Source organism: Oncorhynchus mykiss, chromosome 9 (assembly GCF_057628025.1).
Source record: "Oncorhynchus mykiss isolate SJ-2025 chromosome 9, ASM5762802v1, whole genome shotgun sequence".
In the NCBI taxonomy this organism is placed as follows: domain Eukaryota; kingdom Metazoa; phylum Chordata; class Actinopteri; order Salmoniformes; family Salmonidae; genus Oncorhynchus; species Oncorhynchus mykiss.
The window spans coordinates 15,263-31,690 of NC_143030.1; the positions used below are offsets into that span (position 1 = coordinate 15,263).

Here is a 16,428-nt window from a genome sequence, read left to right on the forward strand (position 1 = left end):
ACAACAAAAAAATAATGCAAATACCGTTTATTGTCCCTAAAAACTTACCGTTAAAAAACGGAGCATGCACACGCAGATATATTCCTAATCAAACCGAGGAGAATGGAGTTCGGTATAGCAGGAGAAGAAACGGATCCTTTGCCAGTGTACACAGAACGGACCTACCCGTAGAACGGGCACGAGCTTCTCCCGACACCGGTTGAGCGCGAGTGCGTAGGGAGAGTGGTGCGCATGCGTGGACACCCCCAACGCTGCTCGCTCAGGTGTGATGAGACAGAGAGAGAGAGTGGAATAGATTATTGTTGATAGCCCTATATTGACTGTACAGTACAGAGGAAAAGCAATATCAGATGAATGAAAAGGGTTGCCTACAATATGATGCAGCCTCTGTGTGCCATGTCGTCATGCTGTGGGCAGGCTGTGTGTGAAGGGAGTGTGTTAAGGGTAGATAACAGCTCAGCCTGTCCCTCCCTTGGCACTTGGTCTTTGAATTCTCTCCCAGTAATTAGCTGCAGTGTGTGCCACTGTATCAGTCACAATTAAAGGGGCAATCTGCAATTGGTACAAGCATTTGAATCAAATAGCCATTGATTGTTAAAATAATAACTTATGAATGCCTCATGAACTTAGTTCAACCACAGATCACCCTTTAAGTAATCTTGAAAACACTTAGCCGGGTAAAGTCAGTGTAGAGAATAGAGCTGTCAGTATCCTAGATTAGTCCGACAGTGAGTCAGTCCTCGCTGCCCAGTGGACAGAGCTCCTCCTGCTCTCCGGAGAGATTTTTGTCAAAATGACCCTAGATACGGACACACACCGACGCGGCCACACAGCAGATCGTCAACACAGGTTTAGCAGTGAAGACATTTTGTTCTCAATTGGCTAATCAACTCTCCAATTACTATATCTCCCAGCAGTTTTTAATGAATGGGAAATAGCTGGACAGTCCGAGACTGTGCCTGAAACCAGACCTTACCCACTGGGCAGACATCAATTCAACGTCTATTCCACGTTTCATTGAAATGACATAGAAACAACATTCTCCACCTTTCACCCAAAGTGTGCACTTACACAATCCCAACAATGGATTTAAAAGCATTGGATTAGTGTAAGCATTGGCTGGACGGAGTTTCCACCCTTGTTAAATCCATGACGGGAAGTCCGCAAGTGTGCACTTTGGGAGAAGGGTGGAGAAACGGGATTGAAGCCTTAGCGTTGGGAACTAGCGAGGCTGAAAAAAACAGACCATTAGCTCTGTGGAGAGAATAGCCCCTAGTCACTGTGTTTAGGCATCTGACGGATGCTAAGTAAACACACAGTACAATGAGACATTCTAGAACACTGCCTCTGGAACCCTGAGAAGGAAAAATGATGTCATAGTGAGTGATGTCATAAATGCTGATCTAAAAAAAAAATATATATATATATATAGCTCATTAACATAACAGTCATGTAAATACAATATATATATATATATATATTATATTACGTTATGTTAATGAGCTGATCACATGACTGGAAAAACACTGACTGGGACTATAAAAAGTAAATAAGTAAATAAACATTAAACATTCAAACACTCTATTTTCTGACATGACAAAGACACGATAAAACAAATTGTTCACAAACATTTTAATGGGCAAGATTCAAAATCACACCAAAAGCTCTGAGGAAAGCCGACAGGTCAATACATAAAAGCTTAACAAATCTAAAGTAACACTGGCAAGAGCAGTGTGTGCAAGTCATTTTCTTTAAAAATCGCCACAAATGATTCCCACGCACCTGCAACAAGCCCACTCCGATGTGCAAGTGCCATGTGAAAAGGGAAACCCGCTCACTGCTCTGTAATATGTGTCAGCCTCTGATTGGACGGGAGGTCGATTTGTAAAGCTTAAAGAGCAGTGTGCAGGTTTCTCCTTTTTGTCTCGTTTTATTCAACTGTTATCACGCACCTGCAACGAAGATAACTCAGATGTGCTTTTTTGAATTTCCTATTTTAAAGAATCAAAAACACGTACATTATACACGAAGAATAAATGTTGATCTCGATATTTGGCATTAAATTGTGTTTATATTAAAAAAACACACAATTATACACAATTGTTATTTTTTGGTAGATAGACAAGTGCAAAAGATGCGTTTGGAAATACACCGAACAAAAATATAAACGCAACATGGAAAAAGTGTTGGTCCCATGTTTCATGAGCCAGAAATAAAAGATCCCCGAAATGTTCCTTACGCACAAAAAGCTTATTTCTCCCAAATTTTGTGCACAAATTTGTTTACATCCCTGTTAGTGAGTATTTCTCCTTTGTCAAGATAATCCATCCACCTGACAGGTGTGGCATAATCAAGAATCTGATTAAAAACAGCATGATCAGTACATAGGTGCACCTTGTGCCGGGGACAATAAAAGGCCACTCTAAAAATGCTACAGATGTCTCAAGCTGAAGGAGAGTGCAATTGGCATGTTGATAGCAGGAATGTCCACCATAGTTGTTGCCAGATAATTGAATGTTCATTTCTCTACTATAAGCCACCTCCAATGTCGTTTTAGATAATTTGGCAGTACATCCAACCGGCCTCACAACTGCAGACCACATGTAACCACGACAACCCAGGACCTCACATCTGGCTTCATCACCTGCAGGATCGGGGGGGGGGGGGGGGGGGGGGTGCTGAGGAGTATTTCTGTGGGCCTATGCCCTCCACAGCTGCACCCCTGTACAGTCATGTGAAATCCATAGATTAGCGACCTAATGAATTGATTTACATCGACTGATTTCCTTTATATGAATTGCAACTCGGTAAAATCTTTGAAATTGTTTTGTGCTTATTTTTTTAAATATTTTTGCTCAGTATAGTTGATTCTGGTAGGAATCTAAAAGATCCTTAAAAAAAAGTCCAAGAAGGTTCTAGAGTGTCAAAGGTTCTAACGGTCTCGAACATTCTACGGTCTCTGGCTTTGGTTCCACGTCTCAGCACCGCACGTTAGTTTGGTCCTTTAGTTGTAGGCTGCGTCCCCACATGCTACGCACCTCCCTTTATAGAGCTCCAAAGGTAGTGAACGACGTAGTGAACAGGGTGACATTTTGGACACAGCATTAGTCAATACAGGAGAACTGTACATGCTGTATACATAATAATAAACAGAAATGCTGTGATAGTAACAATGCTACTGCCAAACAGAACTCCTATACAGGCAGTGAATAGGAGAAACAGAGTGAACAACAGTCTATAGTCAAGTAGGAGAAACAGAGTGAACAACAGTCTATAGTCAAGTAGCAGAAACAGAGTGAACAACAGTCTATAGTCAGGTCACAACACTGTATACAAGTAGGTGAAACAGAGTGAGAGGTATTACAGGAAGAGAAGGGTAGAAGGAGAACCTATAGGGTAAGAGGAGAACCTATAGAGTAAGAGGATAACCTATAGGATCTATAGGGTAAGAGGAGAACCTATAGGGTAAGAGGAGAACCTATAGGATCTATAGGGTAAGAGGATAATCTGTAGGGTAAGAGGAAAACCTATAGGGTAAGAGGAGAACCTATAGGTTCTATAGGGTAAGAGGAGAACCTAAGATGAGGACCTATAGGGTAAGAGGAGAACCTATAGGTTCTATAGGGTAAGAGGAGAACCTAAGATGAGGACCTATAGGGTAAGAGGATAACCTAGAGGTCCTATAGGGTAAGAGGAGAACCTATAGGACCTATAGGGTAAGAGGAGAACCTATAGGACCTATAGGGTAAGAGAAGAATCTATAGGACATATAGGGTAAGAGAAGAACCTATAGGAAATATAGGGTAAGAGAAGAACCTATAGGGTAAGAGGAGAACATATAGGTTCTATAGGGTAAGAGGATAACCTATAGGTTCTATAGGGTAAGAGGAGAACCTATAGGGTAAGAGGAGAACCTAGAGGTCCTATAGGGTAAGAGGAGAACCTATAGGGTAAGAGAAGAACCTATAGGGTAAGAGAAGAACCTATAGGACCTATAGGGTAAGAGGAGAACCTATAGGACCTATAGGGTAAGAGAAGAATCTATAGGACATATAGGGTAAGAGAAGAACCTATAGGAAATATAGGGTAAGAGAAGAACCTATAGGGTAAGAGGAGAACATATAGGTTCTATAGGGTAAGAGGATAACCTATAGGTTCTATAGGGTAAGAGGAGAACCTATAGGGTAAGAGGAGAACCTAGAGGTCCTATAGGGTAAGAGGAGAACCTATAGGGTAAGAGAAGAACCTATAGGGTAAGAGAAGAACCTATAGGGTAAGAGGAGAACCTATAGGGTAAGAGGAGAATCTATAGGGTAAGAGGAGAACCTATAGGGTAAGAGGAGAACCTATAGGATCTATAGGGTAAGAGGAGGACCTATAGGGTAAGATGAGAACCTATAGGATCTGTAGGGTAAGAGGATAATCTGTAGGGTAAGAGGAGAACCTATAGGGTAAGAGGAGAACCTATAGGTTCTATAGGGTAAGAGGAGAACCTAAGATGAGGACCTATAGGGTAAGAGGAGAACCTATAGGACCTATAGGGTAAGAGAAGAACCTATAGGACATATAGGGTAAGAGAAGAACCTATAGGAAATATAGGGTAAGAGAAGAACCTATAGGGTAAGAGGATAACATATAGGTTATATAGGGTAAGAGGATAACCTATAGGTTCTATAGGGTAAGAGGAGAACCTATAGGGTAAGAGGAGAACCTAGAGGTCCTATAGGGTAAGAGGAGAACCTATAGGGTAAGAGAAGAACCTATAGGGTAAGAGGAGAACCTATAGGGTAAGAGGAGAACCTATAGGGTAAGAGGAGAACCTAGAGGTCCTATAGGGTAAGAGGAGAACCTATAGGTTCTATAGGGTAAGAGGAGAACCTAGAGGTCCTATAGGGTAAGAGGAGAACCTATAGGGTAAGAGAAGAACCTATAGGGTAAGAGAAGAACCTATAGGGTAAGAGGAGAACCTATAGGATCTATAGGGTAAGAGGAGGACCTATAGGGTAAGATGAGAACCTATAGGATCTATAGGGTAAGAGGATAATCTGTAGGGTAAGAGGAGAACCTATAGGTTCTATAGGGTAAGAGGAGAACCTAAGATGAGGACCTATAGGGTAAGAGGAGAACCTAGAGGTCCTATAGGGTAAGAGGAGAACCTATAGGACCTATAGGGTAAGAGAATAACCTATAGGGTAAGAGAAGAACCTATAGGGTAAGAGGAGAACCTATAGGGTAAGAGGAGAACCTATAGGATCTATAGGGTAAGAGGAGGACCTATAGGGTAAGATGAGAACCTATAGGATCTATAGGGTAAGAGGATAATCTGTAGGGTAAGAGGAGAACCTATAGGGTAAGAGGAGAACCTATAGGTTCTATAGGGTAAGAGGAGAACCTAAGATGAGGACCTATAGGGTAAGAGGAGAACCTAGAGGTCCTATAGGGTAAGAGGAGAACCTATAGGACCTATAGGGTAAGATAATAACCTATAGGGTAAGAGAAGAACCTATAGGGTAAGAGGAGAACCTATAGGTTCTACAGGGTAAGAGGAGAACCTATAGGTTCTATAGGGTAAGAGGAGAACCTATAGGTTCTATGGGGTAAGAGGAGAACCTAGAGGTCCTACAGGGTAAGAGGAGAACCTATAGGTTCTATAGGGTAAGAGGAGAACCTATAGGGTAAGAGGAGAACCTAGAGGTCCTATAGGGTAAGAGGAGAACCTATAGGTTCTATAGGGTAAGAGAAGAACCTATAGGTTCTATAGGGTAAGAGGAGAACCTATAGGTTCTATAGGGTAAAAGAAGAACCTATAGGGTAAGAGGAGAACCTATAGGGTAAGAGGAGGACCTATATGGTAAGAAGAGAACCTAGAGGTTCTACAGGGTAAGAGGAGAACCTATAGGTTCTATAGGGTAAGAGAAGAACCTATAGGACATATAGGGTAAGAGAAGAACCTATATGGTAAGAGGAGAACCTATAGGTTAAGAGGAGAACCTATAGGGTAAGAGGAGAACCTATAGGGTAAGAGAAGAACCTATAGGATCTATAGGATAAGAGAACAGGAGTGTCGACAATACCCTCTGTTTTGGCCCACAGATGTGGCAGTTGAGAGGCCCCAACTTGCATTAAGATACTGGAAAGTTTCATGGACCCCCAGATATGGTGGATGGTCATTGGGGTGATGAGCTCTCCTCTAGCCAGGAAGGAGGCTCCGTGCCGGGCATGGGTAGCTTGGTGCTTGCCTGCTGCAAGCTGAGCTCCAGGTGCTGGTGGTTGGAGGTGCTGTTGGAGGCTACAGCACCATGGAACAATACCAACTGATGCTGGAGAACCTTTACCTGGGGGAGAGGAGGAGGGGGGGGGAGTGGGAAAATGACGGAGGGAGAGGAGTGAATGAGTGTGTTCCATCCAAATCCACCCCACCCCCCTCTCCCTCCAGGGTGGCAGTCAATAATGTCTGATCCCTGGCCGTGACCCCACTCTCTGAGGGTGACTCAGTAGGAAGTGATCCCTGGCCGTGACCCCACTCTCTGAGGGTGACTCAGTAGGAAGTGATCCCTGGCCATGACCCCACTCTCTGAGGGTGACTCAGTAGGAAGTGATCCCTGGCCATGACCCCACTCTCTGAGGGTGACTCAGTAGGAAGTGATCCCTGGTCACGACCCCACTCTCTGAGGGTGACTCAGTAGGAAGTGATCCCTGGCCGTGACCCCACTCTCTGAGGGTGACTCAGTAGGAAGTGATCCCTGGCCATGACCCCACTCTCTGAGGGTGACTCAGTAGGAAGTGATCCCTGGTCACGACCCCACTCTCTGAGGGTGACTCAGTAGGAAGTGATCCCTGGCCATGACCCCACTCTCTGAGGGTGACTCAGTAGGAAGTGATCCCTGGCCATGACCCCACTCTCTGAGGGTGACTCAGTAGGAAGTGATCTCAGGTCACGACCCCACTCTCTGAGGGTGACTCAGTAGGAAGTGATCCCTGGCCATGACCCCACTCTCTGAGGGTGACTCAGTAGGAAGTGATCTCAGGTCACGACCCCACTCTCTGAGGGTGACTCAGTAGGAAGTGATCCCTGGTCATAAATGCACCCCCTATTTGACCTCGTCTCCTTACCTTATTCTCCTCCAGTAGTTTGAGTTTGACTGACAGGTCGTTTCGGCTCTTCTCATACTTCTCTCTCTGGTTCTGGAAGGTTCTCTGGGCCTGCTCTAGTTTGGGGAGGGTGGCGGTGTCTCGAGGTCCCAGGTTCAAGTCCTCCAGGTCACAACGGTACGCATCGTACTCTATCCTGTAAGACATTAGTTCTGTTAAATTTTTACATCCCGATGTGGCCCTCGAGCCAAAATGGTCGCTGGCCTAGCGAGATGACACAAAGGTTGTTGTGTTGCCTGGTCTCTCTCTGTTGGGTGTGTGTGTGTGTGTGTGTATGTGTGTGTTACCTGGCTGTCTCGTAGTGTTTCACGTTAACCATGGTGTCTTCTATAGTTTTGTTAATCAGTGTGTTCATATCGGAGGTGAAAGAGTTCATAGCCGAGACCATGACCTCTCCGCTCTTCGACAGGAACCGCTGGGTGTCCCCGTTCAGACCAAACTCTACCTGAGAAATACAGACCAGAACAAGAGGATTTGAGAGGACAATTTGCACACAAAAACTGTTGAAAACATTCAAGTCTGTATTTTAAGCCTTATCCAGAAATTAGAATTAAACCAACAATAAAAGCAATTGTCTGAGGACGGTGCTGGTCATTTCACCCCTATCTACATGATCTATATCTATCTATCTATCTATATCTATCTACATGTACAGATTACAATTTAAGTATCTCTCTCTCTCTCTCTCGCTCTCTCTCTCTCTCTCCCTCCCTCTCTCCCTCTCCCTCTCCCTCCCTCTCTCCCTCCCTCCCCAGACTAGAGAACCATCTGGCTTGATGACTCCTTGCTGTCCCTGGCGCCCAGGCTAGAGGACTGGCGCCCAGGCTAGAGGACTGGCACCCAGGCTAGAGGACTGGAGCCCAGACTAGAGGACTGGAACCCAGACTAGAGGACTGGTACCCAGACTAGAGGACTGGTACCCAGACTAGAGGACTGGTACCCAGACTAGAAGACTGGTACCCAGACTAGAAGACTGGTACCAAGACTAGAAGACTGGAACCCAGACTAGAGGACTGGAACCCAGACTAGAGGACTGGAACCCAGACTAGAGGAATGTTATCTAAACAGACTGGTACCCAGACTAGAGGACTGGAACCCAGACTAGAGGCATGTTATCTTAACAGACTGGTGCCCAAACAAGAGGACTGGTACCCAGACTAGAGGACTGGAACCCAGACTAGAGGACTGGTACCCAGACTAGAAGACTGGTACCCAGACTAGAAGACTGGTACCAAGACTAGAAGACTGGAACCCAGACTAGAGGACTGGAACCCAGACTAGAGGAATGTTATCTAAACAGACTGGTACCCAGACTAGAGGACTGGAACCCAGACTAGAGGCATGTTATCTTAACAGACTGGTGCCCAAACAAGAGGACTGGTACCCAGACTAGAGGACTGGAACCCAGACTAGAGGACTGGTACCCAGACTAGAGGACTGGAACCCAGACTAGAGGACTGGAACCCAGACTAGAGGACTGGAACCCAGACTAGAGGACTGGAACCCAGACTAGAGGACTGGAACCCAGACTAGAGGACTGGAACCCAGACTAGAGGACTGGAACCCAGACTAGAGGACTGGAACCCAGACTAGAGGACTGGAACCCAGACTAGAGGACTGGAACCCAGACTAGAGGACTGGAACCCAGACTAGAGGACTGGAACCCAGACTAGAGGACTGGAACCCAGACTAGAGGACTGGAACCCAGACTAGAGGACTGGAACCCAGACTAGAGGACTGGAACCCAGACTAGAGGACTGGAACCCAGACTAGAGGACTGGAACCCAGACTAGAGGACTGGTACCCAGACTAGAGGACTGGAACCCAGACTAGAGGACTGGAACCCAGACTAGAGGACTGGAACCCAGACTAGAGGACTGGAACCCAGACTAGAGGACTGGAACCCAGACTAGAGGACTGGAACCCAGACTAGAGGACTGGTACCCAGACTAGAGGACTGGAACCCAGACTAGAGGACTGGTACCCAGACTAGAGGACTGGAACCCAGACTAGAGGACTGGAACCCAGACTAGAGGACTGGAACCCAGACTAGAGGACTGGAACCCAGACTAGAGGACTGGAACCCAGACTAGAGGACTGGAACCCAGACTAGAGGACTGGAACCCAGACTAGAGGACTGGAACCCAGACTAGAGGACTGGAACCCAGACTAGAGGACTGGTACCCAGACTAGAGGACTGGAACCCAGACTAGAGGACTGGAACCCAGACTAGAGGACTGGAACCCAGACTAGAGGACTGGTACCCAGACTAGAGGAATGTTCTTTCAAAATAAAATGTATTAAAATCTCTCACGTGTAGTGGCGGCGTTTTGAGGCTGAGCTCGGTGAAGGCATCGCCCAGAGTCCTTTGCGTCTGTGTGACCTGGGCGAGCTGCGTGGCGAGTGTCTGGGCTAGGCAGGTCACGTGATCATAACGACGGCGGTCATCACGGAGAATGTCGATGCGGGCCTCGAGTTCTGGGTCGACCGTACGGGATCCACGACCCATCTTCTCTGACAGAACCTGCTTAGTACACTGGGGAGGAGGGGGAGGGGAGATGAGGGAAGGGCAGAAGGGGGAGTAAGGAATGGAGAGGGAGGGAAGAGAGGAAGAGAGAGATGTAACATGCAAGACAAGCAGAGAAAGGAGTTTCCCCTCCATCTCTCTCCCTCCTCCCTCCCCCTCATCTCTCCCACTCATCTCTCCATCCCTCTCCCTCCTCCCTCCCCCTCCCCCTCATCTCTTCCCCTCATCTCTCCATCCCTCTCCCTCCTCCCTCCATCCCTCTCCCTCCTCTCTCCCCCTCATCTCTCCATCCCTCTCCCTCCTCCCTCCCCCTCATCTCTCCATCCCTCTCCCTCATCTCTCCATCCCTCTCCCTCATCTCTCCATCCCTCTCCCCCCTCCCTCTCCATCCCTCTCCCCCCTCCCTCCCCTCTCTCTCTCTCTCCTCCCCCTCCCTCCCCCCCTCCCTTCCCCTCTCTCACCTTATAAGTAGTGATGCTCCATTTGCGAACCTGGTCCAGTTTCTCAATGGCGGGCATTTTCTGGTTTCCCGTGACAACCACTGGTCCTGTGGTTGGCTTCCGTGGACCTAGATGGTAGAGACCCAAACAGATATAATATTAGACGAAAACATCATTTAAAAACGTACATTTGTTTACCATCACATATCTCTGGAATGCGTGGGAAGAGTTTTGAACAGATGACCAAAATTAAAAATCACTTGGAGCTGATTTGCTGTTGTATAGAGTATAGTATATTAGTAGTAGTATAGTATATTAGTAGTAGTAGTAGTAGTAGTATAGTATATTAGTATTAGTAGTAGTAGTAGTATAGTATATTAGTATTAGTAGTAGTATAGTATATCAGTATTAGTAATAGTAGTAGTATAGTATATTAATATTAGTAATAGTAGTAGTATAGTATATTAGTAGTAGTAGTAGTATAGTATATTAGTAGTAGTAGTAGTAGTATAGTATATTAGTATTAGTAATAGTAGTATAGTAGTATTAGTAGTAGTAGTATAGCATATTGGTAGTAGTAGTAGTATAGTATATTAGTATTAGTAATAGTAGTAGTATAGTATATTAGTATTAGTAGTAGTAGTAGTATAGTATATTAGTAGTAGTAGTAGTAGTATAGTATATTAGTATTAGTAATAGTAGTAGTATAGTATATTAGTATTAGTAGTATAGTATATTAGTAGTAGTAGTAGTAGATTAGTATTAGTAATAGTAGTAGTATAGTATATTAGTAGTAGTAGTAGTAGTATAGTATATTAGTATTAGTAATAGTAGTAGTATAGTGTATTAGTAGTAGTATAGTGTATTAGTAATAGTAGTAGTATAGTAATATTAGTAGTAGTAGTATAGTAGTATTAGTGGTAGTAGTATAGTATATTAGTATTAGTAGTAGTAGTAGTATAGTATATTAGTAGTAGTAGTAGTAGTATAGTATATTAGTATTAGTAGTAGTATAGTATATTAGTATTAGTAATAGTAGTAGTATAGTATATTAGTATTAGTATTAGTATAATATATTTGTATTAGTAGTAGTATATTATATTAGTATTAGTATTAGTAGTAGTAGTATAGTATATTAGTAGTAGTAGTAGTATAGTATATTAGTAGTAGTAGTAGTAGTAGTAGTAGTATAGCATATTAGTATTAGTAGTATAGTATATTTGTATTAGTAGTAGTAGTAGTATAGTATATTAGTAGTAGTAGTAGTAGTAGTATAGTATATTAGTAGTAGTAGTAGTAGTATAGTATATTTGTAGTATTAGTAGTAGTAGTAGTATAGTATAGTAGTAGTAGTAGTAGTAGTATATTAGTATTAGTAGTAGTATAGTATATTAGTAGTAGTAGTAGTATAGTATATTAGTAGTAGTAGTATAGTATATTTGTAGTAGTAGTAGTATAGTATATTAGTATTAGTAGTAGTATAGTATATTAGTAGTAGTATAGTATATTAGTATTAGTAGTAGTAGTATAGTATATTAGTAGTAGTAGTAGTAGTAGTATATTAGTATTAGTAGTAGTAGTATAGTAGTATTAGTAGTATAGTACTATTAGTAGTAGTAGTATAGTAGTATTAGTAGTAGTAGTAGTATAGTATATTAGTATTAGTAGTAGTAGTATAGTGTAGTAGTAGTAGTAGTATAGTATATTTTATATAGCCAAGTTACATCGTTACTCTTTGTGGATTCATTATTACGCGTCTTACTTTTCTATTATTTCTCTATTTTCTGCATTGTTGCAAAAATAAAAGTATTATTGTAATTATTTTTGCTTAGAAAACCTGGGGGTCCAAATTAAAAAGTGCCAAATTCGGCCCACGGGCCACTAGTTTGGGACCACCGCTATAGGGTCTGGGGTGAGAGGTCAGGGGTGAGAGGGTGATTCATTGATTTTATTGCTGCCTTACCCTCATCGGGTTCTGTGTTGTCCTCGACAACGGACTCCTTCTGGTAGGAAGTGAAAACAGACAGAATGAAAGAATAGAACACCTGTGCTGAGTCACCTTGCAGTCCGGACACACTGAGTCACCTCTACCTGCTGCACACAGTAACGTCACCTTGGACAAACACTGCTGTGTGTATGTGTGTGTGTGTGTGTGTGTGTGTGTGTGTGTGTGTGTGTGTGTAAGCAAAAAGAAGAAAGACAAAACAGAGAGAGAGTAGACAGAGAGACGGGGAGGTTAGTAGACAGAGAGACGGGGAGGTTAGCAGACAGAGAGACGGGGAGGTTAGTAGACAGAGAGACAGGGAGGTTAGCAGACAGAGAGACGGGGAGGTTAGCAGACAGAGAGACAGGGAGGTTAGCAGACAGAGAGACGGAGAGGTTAGCAGACAGAGAGACGGGGAGGTTAGCAGACAGAGAGACAGGGAGGTTAGCAGACAGAGAGACGGGGAGGTTAGCAGACAGAGAGACGGAGAGGTTAGCAGACAGAGAGACGGAGAGGTTAGCAGACAGAGAGACGGGGAGGTTAGCAGACAGAGAGACAGGGAGGTTAGCAGACAGAGAGACAGGGAGGTTAGCAGACAGAGAGACTGGGAGGTTAGCAGACAGAGAGACGGGGAGGTTAGCAGACAGAGAGACGGGGAGGTTAGCAGACAGAGAGACGGGGAGGTTAGCAGACAGAGAGACGGGGAGGTTAGCAGACAGAGAGACGGGGAGGTTAGCAGACAGAGAGACGGAGAGGTTAGCAGACAGAGAGACGGAGAGGTTAGCAGACAGAGAGACGGGGAGGTTAGCAGACAGAGAGACAGGGAGGTTAGCAGACAGAGAGACGGGGAGGTTAGCAGACAGAGAGACGGGGAGGTTAGCAGACAGAGAGACGGGGAGGTTAGCAGACAGAGAGACGGGGAGGTTAGCAGACAGAGAGACGGGGAGGTTTAGCAGACAGAGAGACGGGGAGGTGTGTGTGTGTGTGTGCGTTTGCTACTTCCGTGCCACAGGTGAGTCACCTGTTGATGACATCATTGTGCCACACCCTTTACCTGACATGTCACTGGACAAATCACTTAGTCAGCTGGACAATGGTACTCTTATCTCATAAATACACTGATCAGAACAGTAGACAGGCTGAACGAACCAGTGACGTTACCCATCCGATATCCTTGACATGATACAGTGTTATAATAATATTACTATTGTATATTACATACTATATTTAACATAACACATTGTTCATACTGTTAAAGTAGACTCAGGGATCTGGAAACCTCTCCAATGGTCACTTTTAAATCTTTTTCTATTTACCCAAATTGATTCTGGAAGAATATCCAGAGGAGACCACAGAGAGAGTCCGGGTTTTGTTGTTTTTCAAATCACAGAATGCTGTTTTTATATATATGTTCTCTTCTTGTCCCAAACATATTATCATCAACACTCAGTAGTGTCCTGGATACCTGGTAGTTCTTACCATGTCGATGGCCTCCTGTCCACCAGACCCCTCTCCCTCGCTGGGTATGAGGGTCTCCCCTCTCTGGTTCTCCACCTCCACCATCATCCTACCTTTCTTTGTACAGAATACACATTTTTACAGACAGTCAAACCCGGAGAAGTTGAAACATGGAAATATAAATATTAGATTCTACTTCCTTTCATTTCGAGCTGAACACTTCCCTTTTGACTGCCGTGCCCCTCCTCTCTGACTGAGCTTTAATCCTCTCCTCCTCCTCCTCCTCTCTGACTGAGCTTTAATCCTCTCCTCCTCCTCTCTGACTGAGCTTTACTCTCCTCCTCCTCCTCTCTGACTGAGCTGTACGCTCCTGCTCCTCCTCCTCCTCTCTGACTGAGCTTTACTCTCCTCCTCCTCTCTGACTGAGCTGTACTCTCCTCCTCCTCTCTGACTGAGCTGTACTCTCCTCCTCCTCTCTGACTGAGCTGTACTCTCCTCCTCCTCCTCCTCCTCTCTGACTGAGCTGTACTCTCCTCCTCCTCCTCCTCCTCCTCCTCTCTGACTGAGCTTTACTCTCCTCCTCCTCCTCCTCTCTGACTGAGCTTTACTCTCCTCCTCCTCCTCTCTGACTGAGCTTTACTCTCCTCCTCTCTGACTGAGCTTTACTCTCCTCCTCTCTGACTGAGCTTTACTCCCCTCCTCTCTGACTGAGCTTTACTCCCCTCCTCTCTGACTGAGCTTTACTCTCCTCCTCTGACTGAGCTTTACTCTCCTCCTCTCTGACTGAGCTTTACTCTCCTCCTCTGACTGAGCTGTACTCTCCTCCTCCTCCTCCTCTCTGACTGAGCTTTACTCTCCTCCTCCTCCTCTCTGACTGAGCTTTACTCTCCTCCTCCCCTCTGACTGAGCTTTACTCTCCTCCTCCTCCTCTCTGACTGAGCTTTACTCTCCTCCTCCTCCTCTCTGACTGAGCTTTACTCTCCTCCTCTCTGACTGAGCTTTACTCTCCTCCTCTCTGACTGAGCTTTACTCTCCTCCTCTCTGACTGAGCTTTACTCTCCTCCTCTCTGACTGAGCTTTACTCTCCTCCTCTGACTGAGCTTTACTCACCTCCTCTGACTGAGCTTTACTCTCCTCCTCTGACTGAGCTTTACTCTCCTCCTCCTCCTCCTCTCTGACTGAGCTTTACTCTCCTCCTCCTCCTCCTCTCTGACTGAGCTTTACTCTCCTCCTCCTCCTCTCTGACTGAGCTTTACTCTCCTCCTCCTCCTCCTCCTCTCTGACTGAGCTTTACTCTCCTCCTCCTCCTCCTCTCTGACTGAGCTTTACTCTCCCCCTCCTCCTCCTCCTCCTCTCTGACTGAGCTTTACTCTCCTCCTCCTCCTCCTCCTCCTCTCTGACTGAGCTTTACTCTCCTCCTCCTCCTCTCTGACTGAGCTTTACTCTCCTCCTCCTCCTCTCTGACTGAGCTTTACTCTCCTCCTCCTCTCTGACTGAGCTTTACTCTCCTCCTCCTCCTCCTCTCTGACTGAGCTTTACTCTCCTCCTCCTCTCTGACTGAGCTTTACTCTCCTCCTCCTCTCTGACTGAGCTTTACTCTCCTCCTCCTCCTCCTCTCTGACTGAGCTTTACTCTCCTCCTCCTCCTCCTCCTCCTCTCTGACTGAGCCTTCCTACTCTCCCCTCTCCCCTTCAGCTGGTTTGGTTAGCATACACTGCCACCTGCGGTTATTCACCAACACTACAAACACACAATAGTTGTCTCGTAAATCATTTTTTATAACAACCGGATAAAATGTCTATAATTCTAGTATAATAAGCTTGGCCCATTGCAAATAGCCCCCCAATAAACATTCACAACACACATAGTTACTGGCCATTCATATTATACAACAAGTTGGCCAGGGCAGTGAGAGGTTTCGTTGTCTTCCTCTCATCTGACTACTAGTCACACGACGGACAGATAGTCATATCAATTAGAAATCATTCACAATCCATTTCTCTATACAACATCCGCTGTTTCCGTGATTAGAAGTATAAGTTAGGCCTGTTTAAAGTACAACTTGTAGGCTACTTACTCGTTGTTAGTTATGAATGTCTCCTGGCGAAAAAAACGTAAACAACGACCAGAAAAGTTTGCAAAGTTTTACCTTCTATTTCTTTCAGATGTATTTCTTCGTCCGTTTTCTTTGGATTTAATCTCTAGATCAATGTAAAACTGCGCCAGGAAACTATTAGAGACTTTGGGACAAAAGTACAATTGGAACTTTTCTGAAAACCGGAAATGTAAAACAAAATATCAAAACTACATTCAAATCCCGGAAGTATTTCTACCTTGCTGTGCGCAAGGTCGTAACTAGTCAACACAGCCACAAAGTCATTAACAAACCGACTATTTCTAGAATTGATCTTCTAAAAATCGGATTTTAAATCGAACCTTAACCACACTGACAACTTTATGTCTAATCCTAAACTTAAATTAAGATTTTAAAAAACTAAGTTTTGTTTTCTAGAATTATTACTATCGCCAAATGTTGACTTTGTGGCTGTGCTATCTAGTGGGGATCTGTGCGTAGCCACAATGTAGGAGAAGCGTCAAGGGACGTTTTTTTTCCTGAATAATCTGAGACTACATTTCTTCTTCTTTTTTATTATTTAAATCATCATCAATGTGAACCCAAAGGTTCACCAGGGCCCAGTTGATCTAAAAGTATCTGGATTTCGTCTTTCAAATAGGATTACATGAATAGAACGGACAAATCATTGAACTGAATGGAGACTTCCGATCTATTCATTCCATTTCTATGTATCTGATCGGGCGAAATCCAGATAGATCACGTTAGAAAAACTAGGCTCCAGAGTTGCTCG

General features: G+C 44.6%; 1 protein-coding gene across 11 annotated transcripts; it reads right to left on the minus strand.

Moving 5' to 3' along the window:
• Window positions 1–1,617: 1,617 nt before the first annotated feature.
• LOC110513230 (arfaptin-1) lies at window positions 1,618–15,922 on the minus strand. Of its 11 annotated transcripts, none has more exons than XR_016483494.1 (9): window positions 15,711–15,922; window positions 13,583–13,678; window positions 12,083–12,122; window positions 10,141–10,247; window positions 9,467–9,688; window positions 7,440–7,597; window positions 7,114–7,288; window positions 5,226–6,335; window positions 1,618–5,065 (listed from the first exon to the last, which is right to left on the minus strand). XR_016483494.1 is itself a non-coding variant. In XM_090185693.1 (8 exons), exons 2-8 carry the CDS (start codon window positions 13,667–13,669, stop codon window positions 6,168–6,170), a joined length of 957 nt encoding a protein of 318 aa, XP_090041819.1. In that variant the 5' UTR covers window positions 13,670–13,678; window positions 15,711–15,922; the 3' UTR covers window positions 1,618–6,167. The 11 variants fall into 11 exon arrangements, 6 of the variants coding, with proteins under 6 accessions (XP_090041819.1, XP_090041822.1, XP_090041824.1 ...); XR_016483493.1 differs by having other exon boundaries at window positions 1,618–4,473; window positions 4,507–6,335; XR_016483495.1 differs by having other exon boundaries at window positions 1,618–4,266; window positions 4,327–6,335.
• Window positions 15,923–16,428: the final 506 nt, after the last annotated feature.